Source organism: Apiospora phragmitis (assembly GCF_038363925.1).
Source record: "Apiospora phragmitis strain CBS 135458 chromosome Unknown utg000011l:1.0-3236445.0:1.0-3240683.0, whole genome shotgun sequence".
Lineage (NCBI taxonomy): Eukaryota > Fungi > Ascomycota > Sordariomycetes > Amphisphaeriales > Apiosporaceae > Apiospora > Apiospora phragmitis.
In genome coordinates this window covers 2,894,900-2,917,045 of record NW_027117411.1, presented here as the reverse complement: position 1 = coordinate 2,917,045, position 22,146 = coordinate 2,894,900, and the positions used below count along the sequence as shown (strand labels likewise).

At 55.8% G+C, this 22,146-nt stretch overlaps 7 protein-coding genes across 7 annotated transcripts; 2 read left to right on the top strand and 5 right to left on the bottom strand.

Moving 5' to 3' along the window:
- Positions 1–80: 80 nt before the first annotated feature.
- PG994_013636 (uncharacterized protein) lies at positions 81–1,478 on the top strand (the record flags this gene model as incomplete). Its single annotated transcript, XM_066865045.1, has 3 exons — positions 81–318; positions 427–868; positions 965–1,478. The coding sequence occupies 3 exons, from the start codon at positions 81–83 to the stop codon at positions 1,476–1,478; spliced, it is 1,194 nt and encodes a 397-aa protein (XP_066710006.1).
- Positions 1,479–3,709: 2,231 nt separating this feature from the next.
- PG994_013635 (uncharacterized protein) lies at positions 3,710–4,606 on the bottom strand (the record flags this gene model as incomplete). The annotated part of the gene is made up of 1 exon (XM_066865044.1): positions 3,710–4,606. The coding sequence occupies one exon, from the start codon at positions 4,604–4,606 to the stop codon at positions 3,710–3,712; it is 897 nt and encodes a 298-aa protein (XP_066710005.1).
- A 347-nt stretch (positions 4,607–4,953) lies between these two features.
- On the bottom strand, positions 4,954–5,628 carry PG994_013634 (uncharacterized protein; the record flags this gene model as incomplete). The annotated part of the gene is made up of 1 exon (XM_066865043.1): positions 4,954–5,628. One exon carries the CDS (start codon positions 5,626–5,628, stop codon positions 4,954–4,956), a length of 675 nt encoding a protein of 224 aa, XP_066710004.1.
- Positions 5,629–6,658: 1,030 nt separating this feature from the next.
- On the bottom strand, positions 6,659–9,616 carry PG994_013633 (serine endopeptidase; the record flags this gene model as incomplete). The annotated part of the gene is given in 5 exon segments (XM_066865042.1): positions 6,659–6,919; positions 6,937–8,112; positions 8,171–8,593; positions 8,635–9,420; positions 9,494–9,616. 5 exon segments carry the CDS (start codon positions 9,614–9,616, stop codon positions 6,659–6,661), a joined length of 2,769 nt encoding a protein of 922 aa, XP_066710003.1.
- A 2,027-nt stretch (positions 9,617–11,643) lies between these two features.
- On the top strand, positions 11,644–12,775 carry PG994_013632 (uncharacterized protein; the record flags this gene model as incomplete). The annotated part of the gene is made up of 2 exons (XM_066865041.1): positions 11,644–12,492; positions 12,548–12,775. The coding sequence occupies 2 exons, from the start codon at positions 11,644–11,646 to the stop codon at positions 12,773–12,775; spliced, it is 1,077 nt and encodes a 358-aa protein (XP_066710002.1).
- A 627-nt stretch (positions 12,776–13,402) lies between these two features.
- PG994_013631 (uncharacterized protein) lies at positions 13,403–14,203 on the bottom strand (the record flags this gene model as incomplete). Its single annotated transcript, XM_066865040.1, has 1 exon — positions 13,403–14,203. The coding sequence occupies one exon, from the start codon at positions 14,201–14,203 to the stop codon at positions 13,403–13,405; it is 801 nt and encodes a 266-aa protein (XP_066710001.1).
- Positions 14,204–16,540: 2,337 nt separating this feature from the next.
- On the bottom strand, positions 16,541–20,394 carry PG994_013630 (ATPase family AAA domain-containing protein 3A-like; the record flags this gene model as incomplete). The annotated part of the gene is made up of 6 exons (XM_066865039.1): positions 16,541–16,960; positions 17,032–17,421; positions 17,505–18,347; positions 18,470–18,653; positions 18,768–18,935; positions 19,049–20,394. 6 exons carry the CDS (start codon positions 20,392–20,394, stop codon positions 16,541–16,543), a joined length of 3,351 nt encoding a protein of 1,116 aa, XP_066710000.1.
- Between the last annotated feature and the right edge of the window lie 1,752 nt (positions 20,395–22,146).

The window sequence follows — 22,146 nt, the reverse complement described above, 5'->3', positions numbered from 1 at the left end:
CGCCGCCGGTGTAGTAGTAGTTGTTCCTCCTCGGTGATTTCAGTCGAGTCCAGTCCAGTCCAGCCATCGCCGTCCAAATCATGGTGGCCATTCCTTTCATGGGCGCCGCCCTCGTTCGCGCCCGCGCCGAGTCCGTCTACGACGACCAGGGCCCTCACCAGTCCGCGACGACCACGGCCCTTCTGGTGCTGGCCACATTCTTCGTCGGCCTGCGCCTCTGGGCGAGATACATAAAATCTACGGGATACGCCCTGGACGATTACATGGTCATTTCTGCTCTGCTCGTCACGTTTGTTACGGGATCTCTCAACTATGGCAGTAGGTTCTTTAATACTTATTATTCTTGATGAACAAATACACGAAAAAGAGGTGTTTGTGTGAAATGGATATCAATGAGGCTGACGTTTTCTGGTGAAACCCACACAGTGATCGCCAACGGCCTCGGTAAACACATGCAGATGGTCCCGCCCGAGACCCTGACCGAGTTCTTCAAGCTGCTGCTCGGCTTCGAGTGCGTCTACGTGACGGGCGTGATGCTGGTCAAGCTGTCGGTGCTGGCGATGTACCTGCGCATTTTCCCCTCGCGCAACTTCAAGTACGGCGCCTGGTTCATCGGCGGCATCGTCGTCGCCTGGTGGATCGCCATCGTGCTCGTCTGCATCTTTCAGTGCTGGCCCATCCCCAAGGCCTGGAACCCGGCCCTGCCGGGCCACTGCATCAACCTCAAGGCTTCCTTCATCGGCAACGCCATCCCCAACATCGCCACAGACATCGCCATCCTCGCCATGCCCGTGGGGCAGGTCTGGCATCTGCAGGTCAACCTGGCGCAGAAAATCTCGCTCCTGTTCATGTTCTTGCTGGGCAGTTTGTAAGTAATACCAGACCCCAGATTCGACACAGTCCCCTCACCGGTCTGTTGTCTTTTCTGTCTTTCTCTTACTAACTGTCCCCCTCTTTTCTCTAGCGTCCTCTTCGCCAGTATCTACCGTTTCAGCACCATCATGCAGTTCCAGATCGAGGACACCACCTGGACGCTGGCCGAGGCCTGCACGTGGTGCGTCGTCGAGAGCGCGTGCGGCGTCATCAGCGCGTGCCTACCCACCCTCCGCCCCGTCATGATGAAGATCTCCTCGCAGTGGGGCTCCCTCAACTCGTCGCGCCGCAACGGCACGCAGACGACGGGCAAGGACGGCAAGTCCTCCAGCGGCATGGGGTCCAAGGGCGGCTTCGGCGTCGCGACCATCGGCGGCACGGGTGCGTCGGCGAGCGCGTCCGGGTCCAAGGGCGGCGCCGGCGGCGGCAGCGGGCTCCGCTCGGGCCCGCGCTCCCACGGCTTCTCCAAGATGGACAGCGACGACGATGGGCACTCGCTCGACGAGCTGCCGCTGCAGAAGAACGCCGGCGGCATCCAGGTCCAGAGCGACTTCTCCGTCCACACCGAGCGTACGGCTGCCGACGCGGAGAGGCGGTATCGCTGAGGTTCGGAGGGGGGGAAGACGGAGAAGACGGAGAAGACGGAGAAGACGGAGAAGACGGAGAAGACGGAGAAGACGGAGAAGACTGAGAAGACTGAGAAGAGAGGAAGAAGAGCAGCAGAGCAACCACATTGAACCAAAAAAAAAAATTATACATGTATTATTAATCAGGCAAACAAAAACCTACGGGTCGGCGGGGTGATGAAACTACGAAACTACAATGTAGTATAATAAGCATTATAAATATATATGTACCTAATAATCTGGAAATTATTCGAGTACTCACTTTACTCCTGCCGTCCTAACTGCTAATGTGAACCAGCAGTCATCATATACAAAACATGTTTTGTGTTTTCTGGACATCAGTCCACAGCCGATTAATCACCAAGCTAGTCAAAATGGACATACGCGCAATGAGACGGTTTCTCTCGAAGGCTTGATGAGAACAGGTTGGGAGGACGATGCACGATTTACTACCTTAAACAGTCTGCCGCTCTGCCCCTGCCCAGGAAGTCTTGAAACTGGGGCTATTCAGGATGCCATGCTTGGCAACCAGCTTCACGCCCCTCCTCGACTTGGGAGGGGAAGGTGCGGGTAAAGGAAGGAGCCGCCCCGGGGCGGCGGACTGCGTTTGGGATTCCGGGGAGCGAGTTCCGATTTCAGCACCCCCCGGTGGCCGCGCGTTTCTGGGGGCCGGATCCGTAAGGTACACGCACACACACACACACATTGGGCATAAAAACACCACTCCCTTGGGGTGTCAGGTGTGAGACCGGGTACGTACATCGATTAAATCTTTCTTGGCGGGTGGGGGAGGGCAGATCCCAATAGATATGTATGTAGGTCATTCGAAAAAAAAAAGATCAAATGACGTGCGTATTCTATTGTAGAAGCCCCCCTCGATGGGGTGAAAGAAGGCTCTTACTTACATACTTCTTCGTATGTGCCCACCGTGGGCTGACGCCGGCCGGACGGGTCATCATCGTCAGTTAATCTACCAACCTATTGGGAGAAGGAAATGAAATCTCGTAGAAGCTAGGAAGCATGTGTGTGTATTTGTGTCACGTGTGTGTGTGTGGCCTTGGCAGCCTGGAAGGGCATCGGGCCTTTACGAGTGGGAGTGGAACAGGGGTCGCGATGTGTGGGGCGGAGACCGCAACGAGATTATACAGGGAAGATTCAAAAAAGAACAAAATAAAGAAAACGATTAGAGTAAGATTGTGTACTTAACCAGAAGATCGACATCTAATTGTATTTTATCACCGAACTCCCGACGTTGGACAGCCAGGGGCGCATACTCGTATCTACACGGGCATGACGACGCCACCCCTCTTTTTTGCCCTTGTCGCGACGCGGGGATTCGCCGAGAGACCCTGAACTGTTGGAGCCCACTATACCGCAGTAGGAGGGAGCGCCGCAGGGGGGTTCATGCCCAGATTGAAGATTGACGGGCAATGCTACGCGCTCCGGCCGTGAAGATGATTGTTGGTAGGTTGCCGAAGAGGTCGGTATGTGGCCGAAAAGACCATCGTGGCGAGGGAGAGGTAGGATGGGAAGTTATCGCATAGAAACTGCTTAGTTATAGTGGGTTGGCGAGTGTGTTTTCATTTTTCAAAAGGCTTTCTGAAGTGAAGTTTCTTTGGGTAAGGGATGATAGATGCGTATGTAGTTATTAGCGCAGGGGCTGAGTATGTTTTACCCCTTTAGAGCCTAGACTAGGCTCGATGGTGAAGAAGGGGGGAGATCTTCGTCTTGAAACAGGCACTTGAAGGAAGGAAACGCCCTCCTACCTACATATAAGAGGCTCACGCGCAACAGAACTCGCTTTGCCCACGCGTATTACGCAGATAGGGCAAAGAAGATGCGATGAATGTGTAGCTTGTTCTGGCAGACTTTCGCCAAGTCCGTCTCGCCTGCGGTTCCTGATATTGCATCTGTGGAGAGAACAAATGACTTGACAGTCGAGATGCCACCTAAGTGTGCACAACATTTCGACGTTTGTCACGCCGAATTCTCACTGTGATTTGAAGTTTCCACGTATACTCTCTAACCACGGAACCCTATTGCGTCTAGATAATTTTGGAGTAAGCAGAGAGTCCTTGGATGGTGGTGAGGGATGCGCACCAATACCAAACTGGAGGCGCGTTTTGTGGCTGCGTATATTCTTCTCGGTCTTTCCTAACTGCGAAATGGAGCCTGGTGATCTAGATGCCGTGTACGTTTTCTAATAATTACTAGGATGCTCTATCAATGCCATATTCTGCGTAATCGAAGTGCTCCAGGCTAGGTATCATCTCCGCCCAGCCATCGTCCACCTCGCCGAGCCGCCTCCGTTCCTCATCATCTCTTCCTCCCATCTTCACCACGCCGGTCCTCCCGGCCAGCACCTCCCTCTCTCTCCCGCGGTACTCGATCGCCATGTCCGGGTGCGGCACCCAGACCACCCGCATGCCCGCCCGCCGCCCGGCCTCGACGCCGACCACGCTGTCCTCGAACACCAGGCACTCGCTGGGCAGGATGGGCTTCTGACCAGCGGCCTCTGCTGCCGAGTTCAAGGTCTGCAGCGCCACTAGGTATATGTCCGGTGCCGGCTTCCCGCGCCCGCCGCTGCCCTTGGAAGGGAGCCGCGGATCGTCGCCCAGGACCCTGTGGTCCGACGGGAAGAAGCTCAGTAGTTTCTGGGTTTCCGTCGACGACATGGTCTTCAGAGCGTAGTTTTGCGCGGTGCTTCCGGACGCCAATGCCAGCTTGATCATTTCCTTGCTGTCTTCTTCGGTGTTTCCTCCCTCCCCAGAAGCGGAGAAGGCTCGACTCAGTGCTGATACCAACGCCTCGGCCCCGGGCAGTGGCCCACACTGCGGAAAATTCCGCCGGAACGCCTCCTTGGACTCCCGGGCCCACTGCTCGCGCGGGATGGGCAGCCGGGCCCAGTCGTGGAAGGCGTCGCCGTTGGAGGAGTTGGCGAGGCCCATGAGCTGGGCGCGGACCGACCGCGTCAGGGGCGGGCGGTCGTACTTTTCTACCAGCAGCCGGTTGATGGCGGCGGTGATGATGTCCTCGGTGTTAATGAGGAGGCCGTCCAGGTCGAAGATGCAGGCGCGGACTGCGGGGAACCTGGGGGCAGCTCTCATCAGTAAATTTGGCGCGGCTCACGCATCAAATCATGGAGGTCCGGTAAGCAATAAACACTGACTCTGGTGTGGTATTAGTGGCCATCTTTGCCTATGCAGGAACGGAGCTTCTTCTTTGTTGGTGCTGCGGTTCGAGGCAGGTTCTGATGCAGAAAGAAGGGGTCCGAGTGGCAATCTGTCTTTGGTCGCATGTAGCCAACCTTGCGCGACGGAGCGCTAAGGTTATCTGCTTCCTGCTGTCCGGTTGACCAATCACATTACTTACATAGAGCACAAGAAAGCTCCACCAGGGGGTTCTGCAGGCTTAATACTAGCCGAAACCATATGTCTCCTATATCTACCTCGTGTCATGAAGACCCTTGTTTCTTTGTGCGAAGAGTCCCTAGTAGAGTGCGACTCAACCTTGGGAGAAAGTCCGTTTTTGTGATAACAGCCCACAGGGAAAAGACTGCCCAGGTGCTGGGCAAGGTGAAAGCAAGATACACCCAGAACCGGTCCTGGAGAACGGGGCTCTCGTCCCATTGCAGCAGGGGCATCGCGAAGAGAGCCGCGAAGAAGATGGCCGGCAACAGTACCATAGTGATGACCGCCACCGTCTTCATCGAAGAGCTGTCCTCCAGCGCCCTCGCAGCCAACATCTTGGACGCCTGGCCATCGAATATTCCGACATCTCCTGGGCGATGCTTCTCATCGCCACGAACGTTCTCTTCTGGGAAAATCGCCTCGTAGTGGATGTTGCTCACACTCTGCGCTACGTCGTCGAGATCGCGGTGCACCACCCGGTCGAAGTCCATCGTGCCGGCCGACTGGCCCTTGTTGCGATGCCCCGTCTTGGTTTCGATTTCCCGGAGTCTGGCCACCAGCTTGCGATTTGCGCCGTGTAAGGTATCTAGCTGTACTTGCAGGGCAAGCAGAGCGGGCGCCAAAGGTTGGGTTAGGTCCAGTCTGTACCGTTCGATCTGCGTCTCGCTGAAAGGTCGGTCGTCGTCCCTGACAGCAATCGCTCGCACAGCCCCGGTCATTAGATCAGAGCTCCTTAATACTGTCGCCACATTGTAGGCCAAGCCAAAGGTGACAATGGCCGGGTTCCCAGTGGCCTTGGTGTCTGCTCCGAAATATTGGAAGTGAAAGGGCCGGAGTTCAGAACCAATAATAAGACGGCATGGTCGATGTTGCACAACTCGAGCAGAGATAACAATTGCTAAGGATGTAGAGAGTGCAACCTCGGCAGCTTGAATGTCGCTGCACGCGTTGGACTCGCTTGAAAGTCATTGGCGACCCTCATGCTCTCTGCAAGAGACTCGAAGTCTGAAAACCGCGTCGTGGAGTGGGAAGTAGTATCGAGTTGTGTTTGTGTCTCATGCATAACGACATGAAAGCCACCTCCCGCAAAGACGTTGTTGTGAAACAGCTGGCGGAACCAGGTTTGGGTCAGATCTGGATCGAGTATCGCGGATGTTACGCCGTGCCGCAAAGATTCCATGGCGATCAAGCGGGCTGTTGAAAACAGCGTCTAGGTTTAATATCTATTGATGGAGCTTTTCCTTTGACAGTGGAAGACTTCGTAGTCGCTTCCTCACAGGCTTCAAGGCTCAAGCTGCTGCCGATGGCACTGGATCAAGTTCTTTTATAGCGAGAAGACTGGTTGGAGAGTTTTCCGTCATCTCTCTATATCTGAAGTAGCCCCGCACTCCTTGATTTTTAAGCATCCCCTTTCTTATTGCTGCTCGGTCGTGCAGTATTACGCCAACCATGGCTAGCTAGATCAAGTCGATAGGGATATGAAGTAAATATAGATGAGCAAACATGACGTATGTTAAGATAACCCCAAGTGATCCCCAACCACCTTCTCGTTAGTGATGCCACTCGAGCGGCCGAGCTGATGTAGCTAGTACCCGAGAGAAACCACAACCAGCGTCGCCCCCTCGGTGTTATACCATTAGAAAACGGGATCCCGCGCTTGCTACATTCGGCCTCTAACACACCACCTTCTCGCTTTGATATATAGTTATCTAATTACTTAAACATGTTCTTGTTCACATTAAGTACTTCTTACACCTTCCCGCCCGGCAGCCCCGTGCTATCAGCCGCATACCGCAACCCCCAGCTCTCCGACTCCCAGACATCCCAATCCCTCTCGACCATCCCCGAGTCCGCATTCAGCCGCAACGCCGTGACCCGCCAGACATACTCGCCCGCCGGCACAAACGTGCGGTTCCGGTCGCTGCCGTCCCAGGCGTGGTACCCGCTCCCGTCCCACGGGTTGTTCGACCCGCTCGTGTAAACGCCTCCCCCCGGGGCAGCACTGTCTTGCTGCTCTTCTTGTCCACCAGGTCGATCGTGAGGTTGCGCGTCTGCGTCACGAGCGACAGCACGAGGCCCGGCGCGAGGCCATCGGCGGGGAAGGTGCAGGGAGGGCTCGCGCTGGTTTGGTAGCGGCACTCGAAGACGCGCCCGGCGGGGAGGCGGTCTGTCGAGGACTGCTTGGCGGCGTCGTAGCCCGCGCTGTAGGTTTGGTCGCGGTTGATCATGGGGAGGGACGTGAGGTCCCCGCCGAAGCCTGTGTAGGGTAGACTGAGCGTGGAGTTGGTGTTATTGTTGTTGTTGCTGCTGCTGGAGACGACGTCGATGGTGATGTAGCCGCCGAAGTAGGAGATGCGCTTCGCGGCTTCGGGCATAGCGGGCTCGGCCGCTATGGATACAGACACGGTGGCTGATTTCCCCGGTTCCAGCGTGAGGGAAGCGGGGCTGATCGCGAGCTCGGCGTAGACGGGCTGGGCGTCGCCAGTCGTAAGATCGTAGAGGGCACCGCCGGTCGTGTTCATGACGTACCCCGACGCCGCGCCGGTGTGGCGGAGTGTGTAAGAAAGCGTCTCGGACCCCGCGTTAGTGAGGCTGAAATCCAAGTGCGAGGGCCGGTGCGTCGTGTCGTTGAAGTTCAGACTCGTCGTGTTAGTCAACGTGGCCGTGTGCACCGCGGCCCAGGCGTCCAGAAAGCCGGCGCCCTGCGCAATGACCGGTGCCAGGAAGTCGCGCGTCACGCCGTAGTAGTCCGAGCGCTGGCGCGTATTGAACTTGATGGGCCGCGCCGTCAGCGCCATGGCGGCCTGGATCTGCGCGCCGTCCCACGCCGGGTGCGCCTGCTTCGCGAGGGCCGCGGCGCCGGCGACCAGCGGCGTCGACATGCTGGTGCCGCCGATGACGCCCCAGTTCCCGAGGTAGCGCGGGAACGTGCTGAGGATGTTGTGGCCCGGGGCGATCAGGGTGGGCCGGCTGCGGCCGTCGAGGCTGGGGCCCCAGCTCGAGTAGTAGGTGAGCTGGCCTCCGGCCTCGGTGTTGTCGATGCTCGTGACGGCGACGCGGCCCGAGACGGCGTCCGCGGGGAGGATGACGGTGACGCTGTCGCCGTTGTTCAGGGCTGCAATCATGGACAGGCCGGTGGCGTGGGCGATCGAGATGATGCCCTGGGTGCTCTCGGCGTCGGCGTCGGTGAACCAGGGGCAGGGCTTCGGTGACGAGTCGGGGGTTTGGAACATGTGCCTCATCACGTAGGTGAAGTTGTACCGGGGGGGACGCGGTCAGGGAGACTCCGTCTTGGTCCACCCAGCACTGGCTTCTCTCCAGCAACAGGATGGTGTTGGCCGGGTCTGCGGGAGGCGCCATATCATCGGCGACTTGGTTGCAGCTACCATCAGCAGACTTGACGCTCTTTGTCGGCGACCAGACCGTCAAGCTAGTCGCAGGGAAGCCGACTCTGGATCCCGGCGTAAAGGAGAGCGGCGATGACATCCCTCCCAACGTCAGGACCCCCTGCCACTGCAGACAAGGCGTAATCGTGTTATAGGTCGCCCCCACCGCCATGACATCCAACGCCATACCGGCACCGCCACCGGTAAACGGCCCCGTCCCGCTCGGGCTGTTGCCATTGGAAAGGGAGACAAAGGTCCCATTTCTGGCCAGGCGCGTGGCCACCACGGCCCACGGCTCCTGGGGAACGCGTTGTCGCCGCCATACGAGCAGGTAATAACATCGACCCCGCGCTGCCCGGCCTGCAGGAAGGCCGCGATCAGGTCGTCGGTCTGGGCCGCGTCGGCGCCGCACGGCTGGATGCGGTACAGCTCGTACGTGGCGTCGTACGCCGCGCCGTTGACGCCGTGGGTCATGGCCGGTTGTGCCGACGAAGAGTCGTTGGCTGCCCCCGTCCCCTTCTGATTGGCGCCCACGATGCCCAGCACGTGCGTGCCGTGGTACGAGCAGTCGTCGCCCGTGACGGAGCCGCCCGTGATGATGTCCTTGGTGTAGCCGACCATAGTACCGCTGAGACCGGGGACGCTTGTGTCGAAGCTCGAGTCCACCACGGCGATGCGGATGCCTTTGCCGGTGATGCCCTCGGCGTGCAGGCGGTCGATGCCGGTTTCCACGTGGGTGGAGAGGGTGTCTGGGGCCGGCGATTCATCACGAGCAGCTAATAAATCTGAGCTGCCAGGTGATGATGAGGCAAAACCATCGCGAAGACGGCCTAGAGGCGCGTTGTTTACCCTGGGCAACTCGAGGTGGGCGGCGCCTCTTCCGTCATGACCTGAGGGAATATTCCTCTGGGCCTTGACCTGTCGAACCGGCCAGGCCTTGCCGACAACGCCCAGGTTTCTGATGGCCTCGAGGGCGGCTTGCTGCTGGACGCTGCTGTCGCATTGCAGGTTGAACGAAGCGCCTGTGAAGTGCGGAGAGTCGAACTGGTTCCGGAGCGTGGCCTTGCAGGACGCGCCAAGTCCGGACAGGGCGGATGTCACATCGCTCAGCAAGTCGCTACGAGACTAATAAAATTACTCAAAGGGTCAGCTTGGCAATAAGATGATATAGTGGTAATAAGAAAAGTGGCAGTCGAACCTGAATCGTCGTAGAGGGGTCTGACTCTACGATGAAGGCATCCTGGTAGACCGGGCCCTCCGCTACGGCGGTCGAGGACCAGAGGCCTACAAGCAGGAGGGAAATTTGCTTGAGCGACGGCATCTTGAACGAGTGATGACACCGAAAGAACTCATGGAGCAACTGTAAGGAGTGTGGTTCCCTCTACCGGGGCGAGGTCGGATCACACCGATGTCTATATAGGTGACATCGCGAGTCCATGAATCATGGACCATCAAGCGTTTGCATCTGTTTCCAAGGTACCGATGTTCGGCGGATGCGTTAGGCCGGGGGTCAGCATCATGCCTGTCTAGGATTTACTGCAATACTCAGGGATCATTTAGCTTCGTGGCCTCCACGGGTCAACTGTATAGCTGTATAACTGGATAAAACATGGATAATTTTGGCAGTGAAAACCAGGGCCGGTACAGCCCCAAAAGTCCACTTGATATGATTGGCAGTACCAATTGCATAAAAATTAAGTACGCAGAGTACTGATTGCCGTATCGTTAGATTTAGTGCCGCGCTAGCATAAATGATCCCTGAGAGTTGTACAGATACATCGTCCCATACATACTAGCGTGATTAATCTCGCGAACTCTCACAGATTGATCGCTAATTACCAGCAATCAGGTTCACTGCGGACGTGGGGGCGGAAGTAGCCGAATGTGCTGTTCCTTGAGACCATCATCCAGAAGCGGCCCAACCAATGTATTGGGTGCATTTCCTTATTCATAGACTTGGGTCCAAGACGTTGTGCTTAGAAGCTCTGGACCTGGTGTATCCAGGTAGGTATGAGGCGTGAATAATTACCTATAGAAGGCTTGGGAGTTACACCGTATTTTCCCTCTTTTTGATATCAATTTCGAATTCCCCTATTGATGCATTATCAGTAATTAGAATAGACTTTCTACTAACAAGGGTTCCCTATACTGAACTCTATATTGAGTGGGCTGCTGGGAAAATAGTGGAGTGGCTAAATGGCATCGACGGGCCTGGCTGAGGATGTTCCCGTAAATTGAAAAGTATAATTCAACCTCGATCCTGGAGGTGATTGCCTGGGAGCGTTTGTGCGGGTAGAAATGGGGGTCGAGGAACGTCGGCGGCAAGTTCCGCCTACTTGGGTTGGTGGTGCCACATTGGTATTGAAGACCATCCTCCAACATGCGGCTTCTGGAGGCCCGGGACTGTCAACAACCACCCCCGACAAGGAGTCGCCCTCGTTTTGCGCATGACGCGGGTCCGGCCTGCACTTCACCGGAGCCACCGTTGACGACCGGTCTTGTACGGTCAATAGATCGCTAAGGTTTTCTGGCAAGGTGGGGAATCCCGGCGCCCATCCAGCGCGCGTGGGGGGTTCGTCACGGGCCGAGCGAAGTATTATCCAGAGCATGCCCCGGCCGGCATGCAGCCCATATCGCAGACGGTGGAAGGTGGCAGAAATCAGTACATGGTAATCTAGATTTAGCCGTCGAAGACATACTCACATTCTTAATGGCGAGTTGGAGGATATAATCGGGGTTGAGGGTGTCGTAGTAGGGGTTATCTCCTGTTATAATCAAGTACTCCTTACATCGGGAAGTACCTGTATGCAGTTAATCTAAATTAATGAGTCAGATGCAGCCACAGAGAGCCGGAAAGTTCATTGCAACAGCCCAAGCCCGAAATCCGAATTGCCTGTTCAAGTTGATTGGAAGCGACAAGATCGGCGGTCGGATGGCGCAGAGCAGTAATTAATCTGATGCCACGGGGGCTTAGCAGCCGTCTGTTGGTGGCCGCTCTGTTTTATTCGGTGTGACTGCCGCCGAAATACCTTATGTTGTACAGTCACGCCGGTTCTTAATACGCCGTACTATAGAACACTACATGTTGGTTCATGTTGATCATTCGTCACTTTAACTCTCTTCAATGGATATATGTATATGAATGTATCGCCCAGGTCTTGGACTTTGATTCGTTATAAGAAGTCAAGAGACAGAGAGAGAGAGAGAGAGAGAGAGAGAGAGAGGGGGAGAGCGTCTTCCATTGTTTCATTTGTATTAACTCTGGGCCTTTTGTTTTGGTTGGCTCACCCCATCCGCCCTGTAGGGATTGTGTAGTAAGCTGAAGCTGCCACCTACCCCTCCTCAGCCATGGCATCGCCGCAACAGCAACCCGTCCGCGATCTATTCCACTACCTCCGCCTAAAGATCTTCGTCCTCGTCTTCCGCCTGCTGCTCCGCTGGCGCACGGCCGAGCACATCCGGCGCGATAGCGCCATCCTCCCCCTGTCCGAGGCCGGCGTCCGCAAGCAGCGCATCGAGATCCCCTCGTCGCACGGCGGCCGTTCCATCGTGGCCGATCTCTACCTGCCAACGCCGCCCTATGATAGCGACAATGGCGATGGTAAAGAAGATAATGATGCACTTGGGAAGGGAATAAAGCAGAAGCGGCACCTGCCCGTCCTCGTCAATTGGCACGGCAGCGGCTTCGTCTTCCCCCTCCACGGCACCGACGCCTACTTCTGCACCCGCATGGCCCGCGATGCCGGCGTCGCCGTGCTCGACGCCGACTATCGCAAGGCGCCCGAGTGTCCCTACCCGGCCGCCATCGACGATGCCGAGGACGCGCTGCGGTGGGTCGCCTCTTCCTCCGCCTCCGCTTCTTACAAGCTGGACCCGCTCCGCGTCGCTGTGTCGGGCTTCAGCGCGGGCGGCCACATCGCGGCCGTCGCGGCGTCGCATCTCCGGAAAAAGCTGGAGATGGACGAAAACCAGCTGAAGATCCAAATGCTCCTGTCCGTCTACGGCTCCTCCGACCTCGCGACCGACGGCGCCGCGAAAACGCCGCCCTCCCCCGTCGCTGCGTGCGCACCCGCCGTGGATCCTGAACATGTTCGCCGCCGCCTACGCGCCCGACCCGCCGCACGCGCGCACCGACTCGGCCGTGTCGCCGTTGTTTGCGGACCCGGGCGCGTTCCCTGCGACGGCGGCGTTCTTGACGTGTGAGGGGGATAATCTGCGGTGGGAGATGGAGGCGCTGGCGGAGCGCCTGCAGAAGAAGACGGAGAACGACGACGACGACGGGAATGACGCCAACGGCAATGTAGAGAAGATTCAGAAGAAGAGAGACGTCCATTACAAGATGCTCGAGGGGGTGTGCCATGCGTTTGACAAGGGGCTCAAGGAGGACGGCAACAGCGGTTCCCTAGCCTGGACCCGGCGCGAGGAAGCTTACGCTTGGGCGGCATCGCTGCTCAAAGTTGCGCTTCATCCGAAACTGTGATATGATGAATTCATGGTTGAATGAGTTCAGGGCTTCGAAGATGCCAGTCTGCATTTGCTGGTGGCAGCGGGCATCTCTCCTAAAATGTGACAGAGCTTTTAGAAACCAAGACCGGAAGGGAAAGTAAAGAGAGCATAATAGATATCTCGAAACATACTTTATAGTACTTTCAAAACAAGAAATTCATGTACTAAAGTTTTTCAACCCACTGCCAGTCTTCTGGCGACTCGGCCCACCTAATCTTCAATCAGCCAACGCTCTGCCATGTTACGTCGTGGGCTAAGGAACTAGCCATTGCCACTGAAGTTGACATCGTAATGGCTTATATAGACTATACAACTCAGGATATCAATCGTGAGTTTATACAATGTCGTTGATAAAGAGGAGCTGAAGAAGAGGGAAAATGCAATCCAATCCACCCCAAACCATATGGACCCTAAAAACGCCTTGCCTTGCCCATAGAGAATCCCCCCAACTCCTCGCATTCCACGGGAAGAACTCCGAAGACATAAAACATAAAGATACGTGGTAAATTTCCCAAAACAGTGTACTTTTGAACTCAGTCTCCGTCACTTTTCGTGTGAACCGACAGAGAAAGGAAGTGCGGGAAGACAGAAGAGAATCTGATCAAGGGTTCCCCTGATGAAAAGTAGCACGCCACCTTCCTTTCGTGTCGCATATGACCGGGTTCCCATGAAAATCGTCAATATACGCCTTCTTCTCCGCCCTGCCGTTGCCGTCACTGAGCGTCTTGAGCAGCCAGTCGCGCGGCACCGGCAGCACGACAGGCAGCCCATCGTTCGGGTTAGCGTCCTGCGGCGTCTTGCCGCGCTCCGTCGCGCGCACCGCCTTCCCGCCGCTCAGCTTCGTCCCCAGCGCCCCCGCCGGCGCCCCCGCCATGCAGGCCTGACTGAACCCCGTGGCCACGCCGCTGCCGTCCGTCGTCCGCAGCGTCACGGCGCCGTCGCAGCCGCGGATCAGCGACACGTCGCCGTACGACCGGCCGTCGGCGTCGTAGCCCAGCTCGAGCCAGGTGCCGAGCGAGGTGTCGGGCCCCTTGGCGCGCGCGACGTGGACCTCGTGCGTGCCGCGCTGGACGCGGCCCTGGAACTTGGCCGGCAGCGAGACGAAGACGGTCTGGCCGGCCGCCACGTCGGCCACGTAGATGTACGGCATCGTGTCGCAGCCGTTGGAATACACGAAGTAGCTGCGGGGCTGGCTGTCGGCATTCTCGATGGAGAGGCCGAGGCCCTTGTTGGCGTCGCCCGTCGTCTTGCGCGGCACGAGGGCCTTGCACTGCTCGGGCGTCAAGACGCCCGTGTAGGGCGTGCCGGCGGCTCTGTTGCTCAGGGACGGCTGCTCGGGGGTCGGGGCGGCGACAGCCATGGCCGCGAAGACCAGAGACCCGAGGACGTGTGTAAAGAACATGGTGTCATGTGATAGCTAGAGACGACTACAAGAAGAAAGCACGGAAACACGAAACAATAACTAGCAAGTAGGAACAGAGCAGAGGTTGGAAGCGGGCTTCGTCGTTGTCTGCCTCTTGAGAAGGGTGATAAGACCCGTCCGTATGCAAAGTTGGAACGCTGAAGATGCTCTGGACAGAACTCATGGTATACCTTACTCGAAAAGATCGGCATCAGCCCTAGATAGACCTCTCGCTATGGTGAAGCCACTACTATGCTGCCCCTATGAGATGTTTCATGGCCCCACGGGTGGCTGCACGCCATCCAACATTGTTGCTCCTCGCCCCTGGACGGGAAGGATTCGCCAAACGCGCTTATTCCTAACGGTAACTGAGAGAATCCTTTCACCACACCCAGAGAGTTACTTGGCAGCTTGGTTACACACCTAGATGCGCCGGTGGTGTGGGCTGGTTGTCGTTGGGGGTGCAGAAGAAGGGAGGCATCGCCACACCCCCAATCCTCCAACCAAGGGGGCCAACATTGTCACTGCTTGGTAGGGATTTCAGGGACTGCGGTCCGTCTCACAAAGAGAAAGTAGGCTGTCTCTAGCCCGTATGCGCGCGTGTTGTTTACCTAGAAGTGTAGTAAGTAATAGTCAATAAGCATGATAACTATCCGAGTAAGTCACTGCCTCCGTTCTTGATATAGTAGTAAGTTGTGTCAGACTGCTAGTAGCTGTTCAATATGGCGTCGTACCTTGCAGCTGCGGAAAGGTCCTACCTAGTTGGCTGGCTACTGCAGCGCGGGAGGGGCGCGGGGGCCGCAGGTTGATAGCAAGTGACAGGTTTCGGCTGCGCATCCAATTGAGAGTGCAGGGTCCCCAAGTCCAGATCCAGGTCCCAGGTCCAGGTTCAAGGTCCAGGCCTCCGTGTCAAGGTGCTCTGGCCGACGATGCTTTTTTCCATGTTTCCAGGGGTTTTTTGACGGACATAAGCTTACTACGAGGCTGTACCCCCCCCCCCCCTCCAGAAACAAATCCTCCGCAGACAGAAGGAAAAGGCTGCTGCTGCTGATGGTTTGTTTCAAACCCTGCACGAACTCCGACTTGCCACTTCAAGGAGAATGGATGAATGTTGCAGCATGGCAATGCCACCTTAATGCAGGAATCAGAGATTGCATTCGATCTGGCGCCGTTGAGTTGCGGGTATGATATCATGTTGGTGTTAGGTTGTTACGTTCCTACATGAATGAAATCAGGAACCAACCCCAACTTCAGTGCATGGTAGCGTCTATTCTTGGCCCCTGCGGAAGCTTGGCACCAGTCAGATTCCCACTAAATCGCGCTACGGCGAGATCCCTTTAGCGGGCACTACCTACCACTCAACCACTAAAGCCCCCAAGTGCCCAGCCAAAGACGTCGAAAGGGACAATCCGTTCGTCTACTACACCACGTTTAGTATACCAACGATCGATTATCACCGTACCTTGCCGCAACTTGCTTTGATTCGCTCCCCTGGGTGCGTTGCGCGACTATCAACTTTATGTAGATGCACAAGAGGTATGCAATTAACTTGGGCCCTCGAGGATCGCCTTCAATTGACTTCTCTAACCACACTCTCCTGCTCCTTCGCTTCCTTCCCTTCCAGGGAACCATGAAATACGTCATTAAACCGAATTGACCTTTTGAGTCTATTATTAGGCCTTTGAGATATATGTACGGATGGTTTCCCGTGCTATTCATTGGTTGGTCGGACCGGGTAACACTTCTCATTCTTCATTCGGGTGTTACAGCATTTTGTTGGATGGCAGACACATTTACTTCCGGCAAGCCACGCGTCGTAGACATATTGTGAGGCAGCCAGCCACTCGTCATTGGCTGCTGTCTGCCAGTAACCTAGTAAGTTTACGGTTGGCTATTGTCAGGGAATAATAAGGGACACTAGAAGTTATTTACGAAATTTGATGATCAAAATTAAAAAGCGCGAGATAAAATCAATTTTTGATAACACCAAATCTGAAGCTGCGGAGGATAGCAACACATGTACTCTAACGCTATAATAGCATAATAATCCAAGTGCCAGAGGAAGAAAACAAATCCACGCTTGATCACATTCGTACAAGAAAACAAGAAGCCGTAGCTATCTACGGGGAACCTCAACTATTTGTGCTGCGCCATTTCCCCCCCATAGTTCTTAAAGCAAGAAGTCATGGGAAAACGAAGCAAGAGCAGCGAAACCCAATACCCAATTGAGGGGCAACTGAGGTAAAAAGTGACGACGATGGTGCTTGCTGCTGCCAAGAGAAATCCTCCGGCGTAGGATGCGCATTCCTCCCGCCTGCCTTGCCTACCTGCCCCTCACTAAAAGTAGGATCGCATAGCCTCCTTATAGCCCGGTCCCCCCTTGATGTCGCGCTCAAAGTCCATGACGACGCCGAGGTAGTTGCGGATCTGCCGCATCCCGAGCGCCTCGTCCTGTTGGCGCGCCACCCGGTGCGCCGTGATGACCGTGTTCTTGATCTGCCGCCCGTTGAGGCTGTAGCGCGCGAGCTCGTTGTAGTCCTCCTCGGTGAAGTCGGCCACGCGATTGAGCTGGCCGCCTGGACCTGCCGGAGCGACTTCGCAATCACCGTCCTTGATGGTGGTCGTCGTGTTCGTTGCGGCACCGTTGTTACGCACCCGCTCGATGAACATTTTGAAGACGGCCTTGCGCGCCTTGGCGTCTAGCTCGTCGTAGCGCAGCGGAATGTGCATGCGCGACAAGAAAGCCTCGTCAAATGACTGTCATAACTAGTGTTAGCCATCATCAAATAAAAGTCTACTTTATAGTTTTTGCCCTGATAAAAACGTACCTCGACACGGTTCGTAGTCAAAAACAGAATCCCCTGAAAATACTCGAGTTGCCGCAAGAAGATGCTGACGAGCGCGTTGCGGTGGATATCGGCCATGTTGCGCTTCTCGAGGAAGACGTCGGCCTCGTCCAACAACAAAATCGCGCCCCACGCGTGGCAGATGTCGAGCGTCTTCTGCAGCTCCGCCTCGAGGTAGCGGCTGTCGGTGCCGAGGTCGCCCGCCGACACATTGTACAGCGGACACCGCAGCAGCTCGCTGATGCCCTCGGCCGTCAGTGTCTTGCCCGTGCCGGGCGGGCCGTGCAGCACCGCGACCAGGCCTTTGCCCTTGCCCTGGATCACGTCGTCGATGCTCTCGGTGGGGTGGTACTTGTGGGACTCGACGAGGGCCTGGAGTCATGGGGTTCAGACGGATTAGCAGGAAGGACTGATAACAAGAGTTCTGTTTTTGTTGCTGATGATGAAGAACTTACCTGAACAATCTCCTTCTTGTTGGGCTCCCGGACTAGAGAGTCGTACGCATGCTCGTTCCACACGATATCCTTGATGCCCGACACGGTAAACTCGAGCCAGAGCTTCTCTCCAAACGCGAAGCCCAAGACGACGGGGGAGGCGATCAAATACTCCTCGTCATTGAACTCGGGGACCTTGCTGGCAGCCGTGGAGGCGGTAGTTTTGCTGTTGTTGGCGTCCTTCTGGCCTTGGCCTTCGACCTTGTCCAGCTGCTCATTGGGCACGAAGCTGTCGGCCTCGTCCGCGGGCACGTTGTGGATCTCGATCTTGCCCTCCCTGTTCGTGATGGCCTTGCTGACCATCTTGACCGACTCCTCGCCGCCGCTCTCGTGACTGCCGAGAGCGGGCTGAAGCGCGCCATTCGCCAGCCCCCCATGGAGATGATCCTGGTGACCACAGTCGTCGGCCTCACTATCCTCGTCCTCGTCCTCTTCCTCTTCCTCGTCGTCCGAGTCGCCGCCAAAGAGGTCCTCGACCTTGGGCCGCACGATGGAGATGGGGTAGTTCGGGTTGTTGCGCCGGTGGATAGCCGGGTCGACCATGACGCGGCTGTTGACCTCGACGCGCACCACCGACTTCTTCTTCTTGTAGTACGCAAGCCCCTGGTGGCACTGGTAGTGGACGCCCCCCAGGCCGACGAACTTCTTGCCCCGCTCGATCAGGTTGCGTCGTACCTGCGATTCATCCTTATGGTACTGCAGCGGGTAACAGGCCAGGCTGTCAATGCGGCGAGAGCCCTGGAAGTCGGGCAGCTCCTCGGCCATGGCGCCGAAGCCGAAGTTCTTGCCGTCGTACTCGAAGTACTATATTGGGTTGACAGGTTAGCATACTGACAAGTAGGAGTATGAGGAAGAGAAAGACGCAACAACGATGAAGGGAATAAATTGGGCTATGGTTAGTGAGTGGGCCAGCAATTAATCCTTACCTTTCCTTCAACATAGTAAGTCTGCCCCTTGAGCATGCTGTAACGCTTCTCGGCCATCTCAGCCTTAAAGACGCGATGCTCCTCGGGGCTCCCGTAAGTCGTGGTAAACACGAGCGTGTTCGGCTTCCACAAAGCCCAAAGCAGGTCGAAGGTGATGAGACCATTCTCAAGCATGGGATATAGGCTATCAAAATCAGTTTGGGTTAGTTACATCATGTCATCCATCATGCTGTTTGCCTCTTCTCGTGAGATCTCTTATGAGATGAAGGACACGAAAAGCTCTGAATTATTGACTCACTTCTTCTTGACTTGGGCGTAGTCCTTGTCCAGATACTTGATGAGCACCTTCAGGTGGCGGCGCTTATCATCCAACCAGGCCTGCTGCTTCTTGCGTTCCTTTTTGGTCTTGGCCTCGACCGTCACGCCCTTGAGCTTGCGGAAGTGCTCTCGGAGATCTTCCAAGTACCTGCGATAAGTGTTAGGCGAAAACTCCGTCTCATGCTGTCTGTCACCAGTCGCGGTAGTATTTGGTGGTGTTTATCGGATGGGTAGTGGCCTTGAAGAGAAAAGGAAACTTACAAGAAGAGCATGTTCGGATCCAGCTTCGGCGTGTCCTCCACGAGGCTGAGCCCCTTAACAGTCCCGATGACATCCTGCAGGCACTCGCGCAGCTTCTTACTCTTGATGTCGACGACAGTCGCCTTAAACTTGTTCTCCCAATCAAAAGTGCGCCGCACGTGGAAGAGGTACTCGTTGTAGTGGGAGTCGCCGGTGTTCTTGGCCGTGTCCTGCAGCTTGTAGTTGTGAATTTGCGTGTCCCACACCTGGTCCACCCGCTTGAACTCCAACTTCGGGGTCTTGGACGAGGAAGGGGTACCGGTGGCACGCTTTCTCTGCTTGGGAGAGCCTAGCAAGGGGTTGCCGTTACCCCGGCCACCGAGAATGATGTCTTCGTCGTCATCATAGTACTCGTCTCGGGAGCTTCGAAGACCCGTTCGCGAACCTCTGCCGAGCGGAAGGTCTCGGCCAGCTCCTCTAGCACCGCCGCGACCAGTAGTGCGACCAGCAAGGCCTCCTCCGGTGGCATTTTGTTGGGCGAGGCCGGCGAGACCCGTTGCATTGTTGTTGCCCAGCATACCCTGGTTCAGCAAGCCCGCATTGACGGCCAGAGGGTTATACAGACCAGCATTTCCCATACCGAAACCAGAGGCTGTGACGATGCGCTGGAGCTGCTCAAGCTGTTGCTGTTGCTTAAGCTGCAACTGGGAAATCAGCTGGAGCTCTTGAGAGATTGAAGCTAGCGCCGACGATTCGTAGCCAGTCTGACCAGTTCGGGCGCCCTCTACCTCAGAGTCGTCATCGTTGTCGCAATCATCGAGGTCTGAATCAGCCTCTTCTTTGCCGTCAAGGTCATCGCTATCATCGCTATCGACGTCCACGCGGGACTTAAGCTGCTTCTTGGACTTCTTGGCGGACTTGGCCTTTCGCTGCTGCGTCTTCTTGGAATACTGTCGCTTCTTCGATACTTCGATCTTTCTCACGAGTTCGACCTCAGGCTCCGAGTCGGATAAATCCTGAGAATCCAAGTCGGAATCGTCGGAATCATCAGAAGTGGAATCTGCGGTATGCTCGACAGCCTCGCTATCGCTGCTAGAGGAATCATCTCGAGACATGGAGACCTTCTTGCCGACCTTGGTCTTCGCCTTGTTCGATTTCTTCTTCTTCTTCTTCTTACAGTCATTCGAGCCCTGCTTCTTCCCCTTGCCGTTAGACTTGCCGGTCTTACCACCTCCTACTCCGCCCGCTTCAGCGGCAGGGACGGGTTTCATCTCCGCAGTGAACGTATCTTCCACCAAAGTGCTACTTACGGGCATGGTGCCTTTGCGGCTCTCAGTAGCGGAGCCGAGGTTGCCTGAGGCGTCCATCTTCTCTTCACAGTCGTTGAGTGTTGTAGATGATCTTGAAGAACGCTTGCTTGCTTTTTGGTTCCGTTATGTATGACGAACGAACTGGCAAAAGAGCTCAGCCCATGAGTAAAGTGCTTTGAATAATGTTAGCCCATCACAATCTAGTGGGTTCTGGTATGGCAGAACAACAAGAGCTTGTAGTCAAGATGTTTTACCTCTGGTAAGCCCTTTGTTGTTGTGGCCGAATCGTACTGGCCCGGGAAAGCCGCCCTTTCGGTGAGTGGTCAGCACTGTGGGAACTTGGGCAGCCTCTGGCGATGAAGCTCTCTACCTGTTTTTCGGGGTCTTACCCTTTTCTGACGGATGTATTGGCTCAAAGATCGATGATGATCATCAGAGGATCTCCTTGGATCTACGATCCCAGGGCGCAAATCGAGTCCAGTTGAAAGATGACAGCAAATAAGCCACACACTCTGCAGCTGTTGAATGCGCGCGAATCAATCTGAGCGGGAACCTCTTGTTAAAAAAACCTGATGGTGTTGGGTGGCCGTGTGGAAGAGAGAAAAAGCAAATAAGTTAAGTAGGTGGGCAAGAAGAATCAAAATCTCCCAAGAGGTGTTTATAACCACCTGGACGGAGAAAGCGAGGGGCGCGAGGGGCGCCAGTGGTCGCCTGGCCTACTCAGTCGAAGTAGCTCTGGTTCAGTCGCCGAGGGAGTGATTAGGTACCAGTAGTACAAGAGCGGTGAATGAGGTCGGCGATGCGGACAAGGTTGTTGCTGGAGAGTTCGGGAGGGCCTATGGTGTGTTTCTTACCATCCTCGATGGGGGCGGAATGTAGGGTAAGTATCAGGCAATCAAGTCAAACAGGGGGGAGTGATATCTCATCCCAGGCAGCACGAGACAATGACCGGAGCAGGATCAGAGCTGCTGGTAAAGAGAATGGACAAGAATCAAGTGTATTATCTACAAAATCCCAGCGGGTTGGTTGAGAGGGGTTGCGTGCTTTCGACAAACCAGGCGAGACAGGCAGACAAAGGTGAAGGATCAACTGACCGCTTCGCAGTGCCTAGAGAAGAGAAAGCCTGGTGCAGTAAGCCGCAGCGGGATTTGTACGTGATGGCAATCTGCATGCGCATATATGCAATGCACCAATGCACACCTGCGCAGAGCTGCAACTTGACGAGCGCCAAACAACGATCTACGAGGTACGCCTGTCGCTTCTGCGGGAACCGGGACTTCCCTCAGCCTTGGGAGTTGTGTGGTTTGCCCGCATGACTGGCCAACTTGGCTCTCTCCCTCCTCCCGCTGGAGTGCAGTTGGAGATGTGACCCAACGGATGTGGTACTAAAGTGCAGGTTAATTCATGGCCGTTGGGGTGAGATGTTCAAAAAGCATGTGTGAGGAATTGCACATGGAAGTTTTAGGCTGAATATGCCTGTGAACCTAGTGAGTGGTAAGACAAGGTGAGATGCCGTTATCCATCTGCGGAGTGCGGTAGAACAAGGCAACCCATGACAGACAGCCTTGTAGGCAGCCGCTGCTGCCCATCCTTTGGCCACGGCAGATGAAAAGAGTCATTTCTGCATCAGATAAGCGGCTCGGCAGCATGGCCAACGCGACTCTCTCACTCTCTCTCTCCATCCGAGGTTGATTTGTCAAGAAGGAGAAGCAGAACAGGTGGCCATTCTTGAACCAATTCGGACAAGGTACGTGTCCCTACCAAGAAGGGCTTGCCATGTACGAGGCGCATTAGGTGCCATTGCTTTGG